At 38.2% G+C, this 16158-nt stretch overlaps 1 protein-coding gene across 1 annotated transcript in view; it reads left to right on the top strand.

Annotated features, from left to right (window-relative positions):
- The window catches only part of LOC136839225 (mucin-5AC-like), a 288209-nt gene extending 276630 nt beyond the window's left edge, over positions 1 to 11579 (top strand). The window contains exons 5-10 of the mRNA XM_067104966.1: positions 2853 to 3003; positions 4769 to 4941; positions 6181 to 8211; positions 8365 to 8536; positions 8669 to 8762; positions 9062 to 11579. Of these exons, the coding sequence (XP_066961067.1) occupies positions 2853 to 3003; positions 4769 to 4941; positions 6181 to 8211; positions 8365 to 8536; positions 8669 to 8762; positions 9062 to 9097 (2657 nt within the window). The 3' untranslated portion in view covers positions 9098 to 11579. The remainder of the gene's footprint in view (positions 1 to 2852; positions 3004 to 4768; positions 4942 to 6180; positions 8212 to 8364; positions 8537 to 8668; positions 8763 to 9061) is intronic.
- Positions 11580 to 16158: the final 4579 nt, after the last annotated feature.

Below are 16158 nucleotides of genomic sequence, written 5' to 3'. Positions count from 1 at the left end.
TATTTTTTTTCCTTTTTCTTTCTTTTTTCGTATCCCGGGTAATTTGCACTCGAAATGCCGCAGCAGCCGTACAAAATGTCTCCCAGGTACAGACATCTGTTTCGTAATCTCAGGGTGTGGGTAAATAATCTGACGGGTGGCTGTAATTTAAGATTGGAGCGATAGGTAGGGAGGGGCAAGGGGAGTTGAGTGGAGAGGAAGAGAGGTGGAGGGGATGGGAGTTGAGGGGAGGATAGAGGAGAGGAGAAGGGGAGGGGAAGAAGAAGGGTAGGGGAAGGGATGGGAATTGGCCATTGTGAATACGTTCATGTGTCTTTGGTATTTTTAGGGAAAGGTGGTTTAAGTATATCGTGGTAAGGGTTTTATGGAAAAATGCTCTGGTGTCCCGAATAATAATAATAATAATAATAATAATAATAATAATAATAATAATAATAATAATAATAAAATGAAGGGTAAATATACATTTATTTTTCTTGTCTGTAACAAAGATGTTTTACAAGTATTGAAGTCCTGGTTTAGACTTGCCATCTTCCGTGCCATTCTCAGCCTCTCACAGTTGGAAATAATAATAATAATAATAATAATAATAATAATAATAATAATAATAATTATAAAAATAATAATCATAATAGCATGACCAGCAGTGTCATACAGTCTCAACATCATGAGTAGTAATAGAAAGGACTTCAATTCTTGTATGATCTTATAACGAAATTAACTTTGAAATTCCCGAATATTATTAAAAGTTAATTGAAGATGGGCTTTATTCAAACTTTATTCATATGTGTTCATATGTATATATATATATATATATATATATATATATATATATATATATATATATATATATATATATATATATATGTGTGTGTGTGTGTGTGTGTGTGTGCGTGTGTGTATGTATGTACGTATGTCATACGAGGTTGTATTCGCTCGTGAATAAAAATTCACCGAAGGAATTTTTTTTAAAAATCAGAGAATGACGGCAGTTGAATAATTCCCTAACGTAAGAGTGACGGAAACAGAATCATCTGTATTCAAAATCAATGACAAAATGAAACAAAAAATAAAAGATGATTGACAAGTGTCGTTGTCACTGACAGATGCACCGTTTCCGAGCAAGCGTCTGGGATACAGGTAAATGCCTTCTTACCTGAGAGAGAGAGAGAGAGAGAGAGAGAGAGAGAGAGAGAGAGAGAGAGTTCTCGAGGAAAATTGGATTTCTTCAACTATTTTAGGGCAGTTGACTCAGAAAGGAGAGGAAAAAATAATTTTGTTTGGGCAGAACGAGAGAAATGTATGCCCGCAGGAGAGTGAAGCTAATTTGAATGTGGAGTACACGGAGGGGGTAGGGTGTGGGATGGGGCGGCTATTTCAGGGGTTGGGGTTGGGGAAGGGGCCAGGGTGTTCTGTGATTCAGGGCGTACAGTGAGATGGGCGTGGATTTTATATAAAGTCTCTCTCTCTCTCTCTCTCTCTCTTTTAGTTTAAATATTCTCTCTCTCTCTCTCTCTCTCTTTCTAGTTTAAATATTCAATAGTCTCTCTTTCTCTCTTTAACTTAAATATTTTATCTCTCTTCGTCTAACTCTCTCTCTCTCTCTCTCTCTCTCTCTCTCTCTCTCTCTCTCAATATCTCGACGAGCATCTTGCGTTATTCACCCGTCCGGTTGTGTTGTGGAATGGCCAGTGGATAAACGACCAAGCTGAATTTCCCTTAAGCGGATCGATAGAATTCTTAGTCTGCATGACAGCTCTAGCCCGGCGACGCCGCCTGATGTTGGCAGTTCAATCAATAACTTAAATACGTGGCTAAATTCGCTATATACGAACGTCCGCTTGTGCTTGCTTGCTTGCTTGATTGCTTGCTTGAGGTCCTTGGTTACTTATTCTCCCTGATTTGTTTGTTGATTTGAATCAGAACAATGACTGGGATTTTTTTTATTGTCTTGATTGATTTTCGTTTGCGTATCGTCGGAATGTGGGTGATTTGATGTTATGTAGGTATTTGTTTCTTTTTTTTTATGATTTTTTTTTTGAGAATGCTGACTGTATTCAAAAGGAAGAATTGATTAGATTTTAAGGTTAATCTATGATTTAGTTTAGTGTATTGTAATTTAGAGCTTAACCTAGATTTCACGATAGGGATGTGTGTGTAATTCAGTTTAGAATGAAGATTTTACAAAAAGGGCTAAATACTGAGGGTGTTCCTAAACATTTCCCGCATTCAAACATACACATTAAATTCATGCAGTTTAGTGCATTGTAATTCAGAGTTTAAATAACCTCAATTTCACAAATGGTTAAGTACTGAGGCTTCTCCCAAATATTTCCCCTCACAGGCGTCCGTCAGATTCATCTAGTAATTATGAGCTGAAATAACATAGATTTCCCATTAATTCAGTTTAAATGAGTAAAATTTCACAAAAAAAAATTTATATATATATATATATATATATATATATATATATATATAAAAAGAGAGAGAGAGAGAGAGATCTCCGAAGCATTTCTTAAAAACATGCATCATATTGATCTAGTAATTCTGAGCGTAAACAACCTACATTTCACAACAACTATTTATTTGTAATTCAGTTTAAATAAAAACTATTTAATAAAAAAGGTTAAATATATACAGAGGTTTCTCCCAAACATTTTTCACAAAAAAACACAGGTGAAATTCATCTGTCCATTCCTACCGTCATGTCGTATTAACCTGTTGTTATTCCGTTCTCTCTCAAACATGAAATTCATTTCTCCGTTCATACCGTCATGTCGTATTAAGCTAATATTCCTTTTTTCTCTCTCCCTCTCTCTCTCTCTCTCTCTCTCTCCCCTCTCATGCAACAGAGCAACAGTTTCTGGTGCAGGTGTTGCAAGTTCCCCCGAGGTCGCGCGTGTCGGCCGGGCCTGCGCGCATGCACGTCAGAGACCACCGATTCTGCCTGACCACCGGCACACCCCCGCGACTCCTGGCTGCCTGGTCAACCCATGACCTCAGGTAAGGTCGCCTGACTGAGTTACAGTCAAGTAGGGAATGAATGAGGGAGAACATGAATGATGCTCATAATGATGCTCAAGTGAAGGGATTTGCTTTGAATTTCAGTCAAGAAGAAAGTGATTCTTAAATATTGGAAATTGCTTTGAATTTCAGTCAAGGAGAGAGTGATTCTTAAATGAAGGAAATTGCTCTGAATTTCAGTCAGGGAGAAAGTGAATGATTCTTAAGTGAAGGAATTGCTTTGATTTTCGGTCATTTAAAAAAAATGAGTGATTCTTAAATAAAGGAAATTGCTTCGAATTTCAGTCAGGGAAAAAGTGAATGGTTCTTAAGTGCAGGAAATTGCTCTGAATATCAGTCATGGAGAATATGAATGATTCGTAAATGAAAGAAATTGCATTGAATTTTAGTCATGTAGATAATGAATGATCCGTAAATGAAGGAAATTGCTATGAATTTCAGTCAAGGAGAAAATGAATGATTCTTAAGTGAAGGAAATTGTTTTGAATTTCAGTCAAGTAAAAAGTGAATGATTCTTAAATGCATGAAATTGCTTTGAATTTCAGTCAAATAGGAAATGAATGATGCTTAAATGAAGGAATTTGCTTTGTATATTTTTGCTTTGAATTCCAGTTAAGTAGAAAATGACTGCTTATTAAATAAAGGAAATTGCATTGAATTTCAGTCGAGGAGAAAATTAATAATTCGTAAGTGAAGGAAAATGCTTTGAATTTCAGTCAAGTAAAGAGTGAATGATTCCTAAATGCATGAAATTGCTTTGAATTTCGGTCAAATAGGAAATGAATGATGCTAAAATGAAGGAATTTGCTCTGTATAGTTTTGCTTTGAATTCCAGTTAAGTAGAAAATGATTGATTCTTAAATGAAGGAAATTGATTTCAATTTCAGTCAAGGAGAAAATTAATAATTCTTAAGTGAAGGAAATTGCCTTGAATTTTGGTCAAGTAAAAAGTGAATGATTCTTAAATTCATGAAATTGCTTTGAATTTCAGTCAGTTAGGAAATGAATGGTGCTTAAATAAGGAATTTGCTATGTATAATTTTGCTTTGTATTTCAGTTAAGTAGAAAATGAATGATTGTTAAATGAAGGAAATTGCTTTGAATTTCAGTGTAGGAGAAAATGTATGATTCTTAAATGAATGAAATTGCTTCGAATTTCGGTCGAATAGAATATGAATGATTTTTAAATAAATGATATTGCCTCGAATTTCAGTCAAAGAGAAATGAATGATTGTTAAATGAAGGAAATTGCTTTGAATTTCGGTCAAGGAGCAAGTGAATGATTCTCAAATGAGGGCTTTAAATTTCAGTCAGTGGGAAAATGAATGATTCTGAAATGAAGATAATTGCTTGTATACATTTGCTCTCATGTTGAATAGGTTATTCTTTGCGCCTTCAGTGCTTCTTTTGTGACCTTTCTATTCCTTCTTGTACTTTCATGTTGTTCTTCTATGTCATTTCATTTATGATTTTGCTTTTCCTTCATTACTTCTGACGTAAAGTACAATGATTTCTATTACAGCTTGATACTCGAATGATTTTGAAATAATCAACACACAATCACTCTTAGTAGAAATAAATTTATAATTCGCACTGGGATTGAACCCAGGACTCATTTCAGAATCCTGGGTTCGATCACGATGTGAGTTAGAAACTTATTAATCGAATGGTTACCCATGGTTGTATGTATTCAGTCGTATTGTGGAAATAACGCCCACCTTTCACTCTCACCCCCAACTCGTAGGCGTTACGGCGTGGTAGATGGGCGTGTGGTGTGGGAGGGAGGATCCCGATGTGGGAGGTGGATGGGCGTGCACGTGGCCCTCTCCGACGCCCCCCATTCCGTGACTCACGCCATCGACCAGGCCGCCCGAGGACTCCTGGCTCAGCCCAGATCCAGACCGCCCACAGCTTCAGGTGAGGAGAAAACACATACACGCACATGCACACACACACACACACACACACACACACACACACATATATATATATATATATATATATATATATATATATATATATATATATATATATATGTCTGTATGTATGTATGTATATAAAGAGTTTTTCTTTGATTATTCTTATTCCCCCATGTAACATTATTGTCTTTACTTTCTGAATATTAAAGTTTCCATGGAAAGCATGGTTAATCAAGGATTTAGTTGGTATTGTTGAATTAATTATTTGCAAGTCCTCTAGACCATTGTTTATTTAAGCTAGATTATTAGCTAGTCATATACATGCCTTTGTATTAACTGATAATCAATGATAACTCGTTTTGTGGTATAGATCCGTTATGAAGAAGTCACTGGGCAGGATTTGCAAATGACGGAGAATTTCCAATCAGATTTCATCATCGTACAGAGAGTAATTTCAAAATTATATAAAAAAAACAAGTAGCAGCGTTACTATTGAGTTTCACAACCCATGTGTTAAACCATTCTCAATAATTAATTTCCTTTCTGCTTGTCGTTCGGTAAGAGTATCTCAGACGTTAGCTCAGTGTATAAAAATAAACGAATTATACTTTTCATTCGTAAAGGATTTTTTTTCAATTACGTTTCGTGAAACCCCCAACAAATTGTGAAATATTCGCCCACGAGGATAGCATTCCTTGGTTGCCGTTGCAATTTTTGTAATCAGATTGAAGAGTATCGTTTTACTTGCAAAACAATTATGCGAGGAGATTAAGAGAGCTCGGAATACAGCGAGTCAAAATTTCCACTGCCCTGACAATGACAGAAGCAGTTAGCATTTTCAGGATGGGTTTTGTTTGCAGATTTTCACTACTAAACTTCGAGCATTTGATGATGATATTTGAGGACGTTCGTATCGGTTAAGAATCGTATTTAGATTATCTGTCAGTTATTTGTTATGATATCATAATAAGTATTATGGCTGGATGCTTAGATTTCTTTTGCTTAATTATATATTTCATTTCTTTGATGATCTAATGTAAGCATAAATCTCACAAAAAAACTGGTGTTTGTTTTGTGTATCTTCAAGAAATATGTTGTACCGACAGTCTGAGAAATGTCTTCCTTTTACTCTACTAAAAATTTTGTCAAGTCATATTTCATAATGTCATGGTGGCTATAAACAACTTTTATTATAAATATATCTTGCTTAACTGGTATACATTTGCCTGATTTGCAGGTTCAAGGGCAGAGAGCCGCACAGAGTTGTCATGGCTAAGAGAAGTTAGTGTCATGGACCTGAGTGAGACTGTTTCACTGGCAGCTTCTGATGCCAATGCCACAGCTACCTCACCACGGGATACCCTGCCTGACCCTCTAAATGACAGCCACTATTCAGATGCCCATACAGCACCTTGGCCACCATGGACGCGGCGGTCGTCATGCCAGAGTCAGTCTGTGGTGGCTTGCTCTACTGTGAGTAAATCTGGTCCACCCCTCTGTAGCTCTGATGGGGAAGAAGGGGCCTGGTGGGCGGCTACGTGGGCGCGGGGGTCGTGGGAAGGCATGACTGCCCCCTCCCCCACACCGGAGTCCCTGTACGACCACCCGCGCCCTTTAGGTAATATCCAGCATCCAAATATGCACCCGTGTTATCATCAGCAACACAGAGCGGAACAGAATCAGCCAGAGTCTGGTGGCCAGAGTGTAACAAACCCACCTCGTGTAGCCCTTAATCCAATGGATAACTATGATATCCCACCACCACCACGAGTGCCCCCTACTGCTCATTATGACACACCCAGGCGACTAGTCATGTGCGATGGAGGTGCATCACAGATCCATACTTGTGAAGGACCTCTTCCGGGGGACTCAGTAGATAGTGTGGCACCATCCTCTGGGGTATGGTGTGAGGGAGGTTTGGCATCAGCTGCTCCTGGCTGTGGCCAAGTTCTTGGTTGGGCTGGATCTTTAGTCTGTGGGAGGAAGGATGATGGGGACACAGCACAAGAACAGTTGAGAGTAGATGGACAGGGTCGAATGCCTGTTGTTGACGCAAATACAGGTACAATATTACGCCATCCACCACCTCCACCAACACCACCACAACATAACCAGCCCTCGCAGCAACAGCCGCAAACAACACAGCAACCAGCAGCACTATATGCTGTTGTTAATAAAAGGAAAAAGACCGGGAAGCCTCGAGCACCTACACCTCCCCCAACACCTCCTCCAACACCTCCCCCTCCCCATCGTGACCCCCCTACAGGCACTGCTCATGCTAATTATGAAAACTTGGAGTTTGCTGCCAGTCTGTCTCTTTATGAAAATGTAAAAGATGTGAAAATTGCTTCAAATTCTTTGCAGGCTGGCACCCCAATTAATACCCAACCCTCTTCCGTAATTGTTAAACCTACAACCAATACCTCGATTTCTGCCAACATGACATCTCAGTTGCAGATTACCTCAACTGCTACCAACAAAACTCCTACCTCGCCTGCAACAGGGGAATGTATGTTAACAGCTTCCACAGATTCAAAAATAGATCCAGAGAGCCATTACATGGCAATGGCACCCAGACCACCTGCCCCTGATCCCCACTACCTCCCTATGGGACCCTCTCAACCTTCTGCAGCATTGGTGCCTTGTGAATCACTCACAGATGAAGGTGAAACTAAAACTCTGCCTGTCAGTGATCGCAGTCGCTCTATGAGTATAGCAGAGAGCAGATGTGGTCGATCTCAATCTGTGGCAAGCAGTAATAGGTATGTTGTCCTTGCCCCGAGGCGATCAACCTCTGCAGATTCTCGGCCTAGGGAGGCTTGGCCATCATCGCCAGCCACAACTCCAACTGCTACACCAACTCACAGGCAGACAATTACTTCCTCTTTGAGAAGAAGGGACGAATGTCTCAACTCTGAAGCTGCGACAGATAGTGGCTGTGATCTACGCCACGATAGTGTGGATACTGATGGAGTAAGTATAACTCCTGACTTGAGCGTGAGCACTGATGGAGAAGTCAGTACAGCCAAACCTAATGTTGTAACGAATAACACCAGAGATTCTGATGGTGTATGTGTGCTGCGTCGATCATCTTCTGTACCTGGCAAACCACCAGCTAATCGAGATTCTGCTTCTAGTAGTGACTCTGGTGTATGCGAGTCACCAAGAGCTGTGGACCGTTTGCTCACATCACATTGTTTACATGCTTCTCTGCCGCGATCAAGACGTCCACCACATCCTCAAAATAATGCACCCACATCACATTCAGGTATAGTCAAGTTTAAACTCAACATTCATTCTAACAGAAAAGTTGTGTGCTTGTAAAAAATTATCAGCCTCAAATGATGATGTTTGTAGATAGATTTCTGAAAAGAAGCAAAACTTTTGTTATAAAATATAACACAGCACCATTTCTCATCAGGTGTAGCAGCATCTTGTCAAGAGCTGGGTGGTGTTGCTGGAGTTGTCAGTGGTGGAGGTAGCAGCAGTGGTAGTGGTGATGCTAAGTCCACTTCATCTGGTGCCTCTGACATGAGTGACTACCTCGACACTCTGAGTCTATCTTCTTCTCATTCTTCATCTGATCATGATAGGTAAAATATGCACAGATCATTGTCATAATACATTTATTGCTTGTGTATTTTTCTTAACATGTTTATAGCTGAAAAATTGAAAATGTAACTTATAGCATATTGTTTTCATAGTGTATTGTGTTATCTTCACAGACTGCTGGCTCGATCTTCTGTTAACACACTTAGGCCTCGTTCAGGACGAGAGTATACAAGACTTGATCGTCATGGTCTTTGTCCTGAAAGCAAGGTAAATTTCGAGGAATTACCTGGAGTTGGCTAATGCAAAGAAGCTTGGTAAATAAATGTTGATGGAATTGTGAACAACAGTAGCTGCATTCCTTCAGGTTGATAGCCAATGCTTCTCAAAGTATAGTGTAATGCATTATTTTTATTTTGAATATGGGCTGCAAATCTAGGTTGTTCTTCATGGTATTTAGGTAGTTTACTATGATTTGAAATACTTTGGAAAGGTAGAGTAATAAGAAACCCAAGTTTTCATGTTGGTTAAGAGTAACATTTCATTGTTTGTTCTTCCTTGATTTTCAGACTTTACCAGTTTTGGGTGAAGCGCCTCCGCACTGAAGGGCGTTGCTGTAGAAGGTGCTATTGGACCAGGAACTCTCCGGGCCAGGTGCTACTTTGCTCTCCCACCCTCTTTATCACCTGTTCTTTGCAACTGAAGCAGTTTGAGTGTCTCAGTACCTTTGTTTGGATTTTGCTCTGAGTTCAAATGTGTAACAAAATCAAGCAAAGAACTGGTTTACAGTGGAAGAATTCTGTATCCAATCTAATTCATTCATCAAGGACCTGGACTTGTTAAGTATCCAAGAACGAATGATGGCCTGGAAAGATATTTAGTTCCAGGACTGTTTTGACACCAGACAACCTGTGGGTCCTGGCAGAATCGAGGGTGAAGATTTTTTAACTGAAACCACAATAATTAAAGTCATTCCAGTCCCATTTGTAAGGATGGGTGTAATTATTCTTTAATGTGCCTGATAATAGCTTGTAAGTTTATAAGATCAAAACTTTCATGGCTGGGCTAATAATCCTTCAAATGACCTGGTGTGACCTTAAAACCTACTATTTTATGTCTTTGATTTGAGGCATCATTGCAGTACTTCCTGGGTCCATGTTAAACTTGTAAATATCAAAATATCAAGACGTGGTTCAGCTTAAAAATCAAATAAGTGAAGCCCGTATACCTAATATGCTACATTGCCCACAGGTTCTCTTGAAAATGAATGGAAAATGAGTCAGCTTAGAAACAGTCCTGGAAGGTGGCTGGAAGGCAGCATCCCTCCCTTCAAAAGTTTCCTCTGGTTTCTTCCATGGCATTAACATGCCCAGAATAAGTGTTCATAGGATTTTATTTTCTTCTTATTATTATTATGCAATATGTTAACCATTCCGTTATACTGTATTTCGCTTTATTAGTTTTTCTTATTTCCTTGTTACAACTGAAGGTTTTGTTGATGTACAAAGCTTTGTGATATGTTTATCTAGTGTTTTTTTTCCTAGTGCTCGCAGACAGCGACCAGTGATGGTGACTGGAGCCTCTAGTCAAGAGGGCTGTAAAGCTGATGGTTTGGGCTGCACAGTGGGTGGAGACTCATTTCCGAGAATTCCTTCTCTTCTTTGTTGGGGAAATGGAGGATGAATCAGGGTTTCTTCTGTTCTTAAAGAGCCCACCATCCGAAGCCCATAGTAATAGATAATGAAGGTTATAGGAGGAAAGAGAGATTGAGAGAGTGCGAGAGAGATAGAGAGAAAACGAAGAAGTGAAAGGGCGTATGAGAGGGAAAGTGTTGAAGCGGTCAAGCCAGGATAAAATAGGGTTAAAGATTTTTAGATAGCTGAAGAACCAAAAGGAACGAGGGGAACATGCAGTCTTCACATGGTCCCTTGGTCGCATTCTCAAAAAGCAGAATCAAAAACAGAGTAACTGCTGGTCAGATGTTTTGTGAATGTGTCGCCTTGGTGCCTCGTACAGACTTGATACTGAAGACAACATCGAATTAAGAGGTAGATGATTTTTACTGTGAATAAATGGCACATCTGAAGAGCAGTTCAGGTAAAGGGAAGTGTTTTTAGTGTATGTGATACCATTCCAGTCTCGCTCCTTTTAAAAGATATTTTACGTAATATTTCTGGTGCCATCTTTTAAAATACAAAACAGCCCATTTGTATTCATTGTTCCTAAATAGGGACATCTATTCTCACCAAAAGCCTATGGAAATGGTTTTGGAATTTGGTATGAAATCGAAGTATATGAGTAGATGAAAGGATAAAAATGTTAATGGAGCTTTTTGCATTATGTGAGTGCCCTGAGTAACAAATATAATCTGGTTATTTGGAAGATATATATTCGTTTATTGTGAGGAGCGTGAAAGATGATCAAAATAAGATGTCTGGTATATATTTCCAAGGAATATTGTATATGTTTCCAGGATTAAATGACTTTTTAAGTCATTTAAGTTCCAGCTCTTACATGAAGAGCAGGGAAGAGTGATGCCAGAGCAGATGGAATTGCAAGAGAGATAGAGAGAGAGAGAGAGAGAATGGAAAGCAGGGAAGGAAGATCCCAGAGCAAATGGAATTGGCAGAGAGAGAGAGAGAGAGAGAATGCGTATGAAAGACATGTTTGCACGTCCTTTCTTTAGTAGAATTTGTACTTATTTGTCTGTGTGTTTGTCAGTTTTCAATACATGGCACGAATATTACCGAAACCTACGACCTATTTACAACTCTCATATGGAATGCGAAAGCAATCATGATTTCCCCAGAGCTGACAGTGAAATACAAAAGTTCAGAGTCGGCATTGATTCCAGATTCCTGGATCCCTGTTTCATTGTGCTTTTGGTGCGATTAGCGTGTAATCCTTTGGGATTAATGATGCAAAGTTCACTGGAGTATTTAAAGGAAAACTATCAACTGCGATCAAGGTGACAAAACAGTGATGACTGCAATTCTTTCTCTTCCCCAAAGCAATTTTTTTTTCCAGAACAATATATCGAGTGCAGACTGGCAGATTTGTATGTATTTAATAAAGTATTTTTACAGATTGGTCTTTTCTTACCCTGTACTTTCAGTTAAAGCATAAATCATGGGAGCATTGGACGAATATATGTAATTATGTATTATTTCTGAGCTAATATCTTTTGGTTTGATTTCAAGAAGTTCGGGTTGTCAAGCCAAGCACTGGGGCACTTTCGGCCATTCATCGCTTAGTGATAAGAGTGAGTTGGATGGTTGGGCAGCAAGATAAAGATCCAGAAAATAAAGAAGATGAATTACGGGGAGCTAAATGTGGAACTGGGAGAAAACCATACAGTTGCACTAAGAAGTTATAGCGAGAGAGGTTGGACAGCAAGTTTGAAGAAAGGCAGTGGAAATGGAGGTAAGTAAAAGGTTAAAAATTGGTTGTAGCTACTGGCAGGAGGGACACTGTAAACAGTCTTTAGTAGGGCCTACAGTGTGCCAAATGAGATGCACTGACAGCACTATCCCCTGACTGTGACTCGCTAATTTTTTTTTTCATCTGGGAATAATACATTATTTTACTTAATCGTGCAAATGTCAGTTTAACTTGTTATATCTAAATATATTTTTATCAAAGGGTACAAGATGCTGGAGTATTTTGTCTCTACCAACAATTAAAACTGAAGCTCGTAAAATGGATAGGCCCCAAGAACAAAATACTGTAAAAAGTATGAGCGATCTGTTTGTGTAACCTGCCGTTGCAACTACTATGGTCAACAGCACCGATACAAAAGGAACTCAAATCAGCAAAAAAAACTAGACCTAGTGAAAAGGTAAAATATTTTTAGTATATTGAAATGAAGAGCAACCACTAAATATCTTTGTAATAAAAACAATTAAAAAATGCGCTGAAAATAGATCTATCTTTCAGTGGTCTCGGTATAATGGTGTATGAGCCGCGGCCCATGAAACTTTAACCACGGACCGGTGGTGGCCTAGCCTATATCGTTGCCAGAAGAACGATTATGGCTAACTTTAGCCTTAAATAAAATAAAAACTACTGAGGCTAGAGAGCTGCAATTTGGTGTGTTTGATGATTGGAGGGTGGATGATCAACTTACCAATTTGCAGCCTCTAGCCTTAGTAGTTTTTGAGATCAGAGGGCGGACGGACAGACAAAGCCGGCACAATAGTTTCCTTTTACAGAAAACTAAAAAAGAATGAAAAATAGGTTGGTAAAGTATCCGAATTATAAAACTTGTAACCCCTCAGCTCTGGCTTTTTGGTGAATTAAAACAGCGACTCTGCTGACTGACGAGTGAGCGATTTAAAGTTGCTCAGACAAGCGTGCACATATCCGCGCTAGACCGAGTCTTTTCTTTAATTTCGGAGAAGCCGTGATTTTATACAAGATTTCTCTCCCCGCCAACTTTTTTTTTTTTTTAATTTAAAGGGAAATTTTATTTTACTAGTTTTATTCCTTGTTACCTTACTGACAGCAGACTTCGTGATGGCTTTTCCATTTACAGTAAAGTATGGTATTAACTTGTTGCCTGGTATTTTAGGCGAAGCTTGAATTATGGAAATTTGAGGGGTTTCTGCACCCATAATCCTTTACACCTTTATACCAATAATCCTTAGCAAATTCTTCCGTTCTTCCAGGCTAAAGTAGGCCTAATGCCAGCACAGGACGATGTTCCTGCTACCTCTCGGAAAAAAAAGCTTAACTCCACATGAGCTGCTAAAGCTTACAAACCAAAAAGCTTCAGATTCTGGTAAACGACGCATAAACTACCTTACATTAAACGACATTCCCATAAAAAGAAAGTACCATCAATTTAAGAAGAGTTAGAGCACCAAACTTTAAAGAGTAAACAGAAAGTACTCGAGAAAAAGTTCTCCTCCACTCGATCCTCGTCTACCGCTATTAACTTTCACTCTCTCGACCCTTAACTTTTCCCGTCTATCCCTGCTTTCCCCTGCGGGGGTTACGGTAGGTAAGTAATTCTGTCCCTCTAGGCTGATCTCCCTGATACCGGGTTACTTGTTCCATTGCATGAGTCTAGGTTTATCTAGGCTAAAACTTCGGTGCTCTTGGAGAGAGAGAGCACTTCTGCCGTATGCGTGAGCCGTTAAGTCTTGTAATGCCTCTGAAGTCTCTACAGAAAGATACAGCGTTGTCATAATGAAATTGTGTCTGCTGGAATATCTTAAGCCTTTAATTTATTATTACTGTTAAAGTAGAAAGGAATTTTGGTAAATACCTGATACGGTTTATATTTCAGTATAGTCTATAATTGGGTACACTATTACATGGTATATGTATCATATTTTGGGGAGGGGTTTAAAAGGTTTTATCACCTTGTATGCATCAAAGTTATGTGAACACATTAATCGTTTTCAGTAATTGATTACTATTATGATACGTTATCGAGCACGCCGAGCTCACAAATGCACTGTTGATAACCTAATTATAATTCCATAAAGGAATAAAAGGCGTTATAAAACACACTAAAGAAAATCAATGGTAATTTCATACTCTGCTAAAATGGTATGATTTTTGAAAAGGGTGTATAAATAACTAAAGAAACCAGTTTTCCATCCTAATTAATGAAAAATCTATTAAATTTTGGAATCGAAGCAAGCTAATGTCCAGACAATGGATGAATGCAACTAGTGATATTCGACAAAACATGTTTTCCATGAGAGAAATAAATAAACTCCCTGAAAAACAAATACACAAGTACTGTACACATTCACCTTTAAAGAATAATAATAACTAGAAGCCGAAAAAAAACAAATAATCAGAAATAAAAATGATCACTGAAAAAAAAGTCAACCCACTAGAATCTAATAATTAAGGGGCTTCTCCTCCAGAAAAAAAGGCTGTCAGCAGATAAAGAAGTCTGAATAGGCCTAACTTCTAGCTTCCTTTAAAAATAATCAGAAAAAAGTCACCCGTAGAATTTTTATGTACTACTCCAGCGGGTCCTAAAAATTAAACAATGAAAAGGAATGGGATTTCTTTGTTCTTTAGAGAAAAGATAAAATTTAATAATCTGACGTTGGTTCTCAACAACTTTCCTTCCTTCCTCTCTACACGCAATGTCTTCTTCTTTTTCCTCTTCTTCTTCTTCTTCCTATTTGGCCTTTGCCTTGGGAAGTGAAATGCCTAGTGGTAGTTTGTTTATTAGGCTGTCAGTATAGGCCTATACATTCGTAATCATTTGTGCGAGCTTGCTAATATTTATATGAGCATCCGTAACAGTTGTGTGGTTATATATATATATATATATATATATATATATATATATATATATATATATATATATATATATATATATATGTATATATAACCAACGGAGAGAAAGTACGTGATAGTATCAGCAAGGTTCCTGACTCCAGAATTGGAAGACCTAGACCTACTCGGTGGGAACTGTGTAAAAGGAGATTTGTGGAAATATGTGCGTGAGTATGTGTTGTAAACCAACCCAGAAGTAAGTAATTTTGTAGGGTATTTTCCGTAATGTGTAACCTTAATGATGAAATTCCCCTCACTGCGTGAAAATGATGAAAGGTAACCCTGTGGTTTTAAAAGTAAATGTAACTGTAACATGATACAATACTAATCAACAAAAATAAGTCAGACTGAGTAAGTAGCCGGTATCATTCACTTGTCGAGTACTAATGCAACTATAATAGCAGCAGCAGCAGTAGTAGTAGTAGTAGTATCAAAAAGGAATTATATCATATACTAAAAGTAAAACCTTTAGCAGCAGTAAAAATTTCTACACCCTGAGCAGAGTTGCTAAGTAGCCCTTTCTCATTTTTGTTATAATGGATAAAATTAGAATATGGAAATTAATCACAGCAATATCGACAAAAGTATTCTGATTTTAAAAGTAACAGTAATCCCGTCATCAACCATTCCTCCTGCTTTTACATGCAAGTAACACGCTTAACCTCCAAACGTTCATAACCTATAGCCTAATAAATAATCATATCTTGAAATTATAGCAATATAACATGGTATGTTTGGTAAATAGCCGTTCTATATAATCCAGAACCTCCAAATAAAAAAACTAGCTAAGTTCTGTAATTATATAAGAAAGAAGGCATAATGTTGACTGATCGAACAGGCGTTTATTTTTGAAGTCGTTAGACTCGGTGGCAGTTGATAACAGTCTGTTGTATATTTACGCCGTCCAGTCGTTTATGGTGAGTGTTGTAGTGATACGGTACACAAGTGGCAAAAAATTTCGTATTTTGGGCGTCCACAACTCTCAATCATGATGAAAGAAACGTTTTCGATGCTTATTTTAAGTAGTGGTGATAGTTTTCACCCAGCTTAGAACAAGATGGAGATCACATGTCTTTGGTTGATGTATATAGCCTACCAGTACTTCATTTCCAATCGGATCAAGAATTGTACAGGTAAGCCAAAATACCTTCAAAATGTAATATTTGTACTTTAGCAGTGTGCATGAACAAAGGGGCTTATACAGTCAATAGGGGTAGGCCTGTATTACTGATGAATAGTGTGGACCTAGGCTAAAGGCATCTAAGACCTCAGGAAATTTTGAGTTCTGTACAATACGTTAGGTTTCATTCTGTGTACACGTTACATGTCTGTAACCTTTTTTGGTAATAGCTACATTTTT

Source organism: Macrobrachium rosenbergii, chromosome 6, assembly GCF_040412425.1.
Source record: "Macrobrachium rosenbergii isolate ZJJX-2024 chromosome 6, ASM4041242v1, whole genome shotgun sequence".
NCBI classification, from domain to species: domain Eukaryota; kingdom Metazoa; phylum Arthropoda; class Malacostraca; order Decapoda; family Palaemonidae; genus Macrobrachium; species Macrobrachium rosenbergii.
The sequence above is the reverse complement of the archived record's forward strand: the minus strand, read 5'-3'. Positions and strand labels throughout refer to the sequence as shown.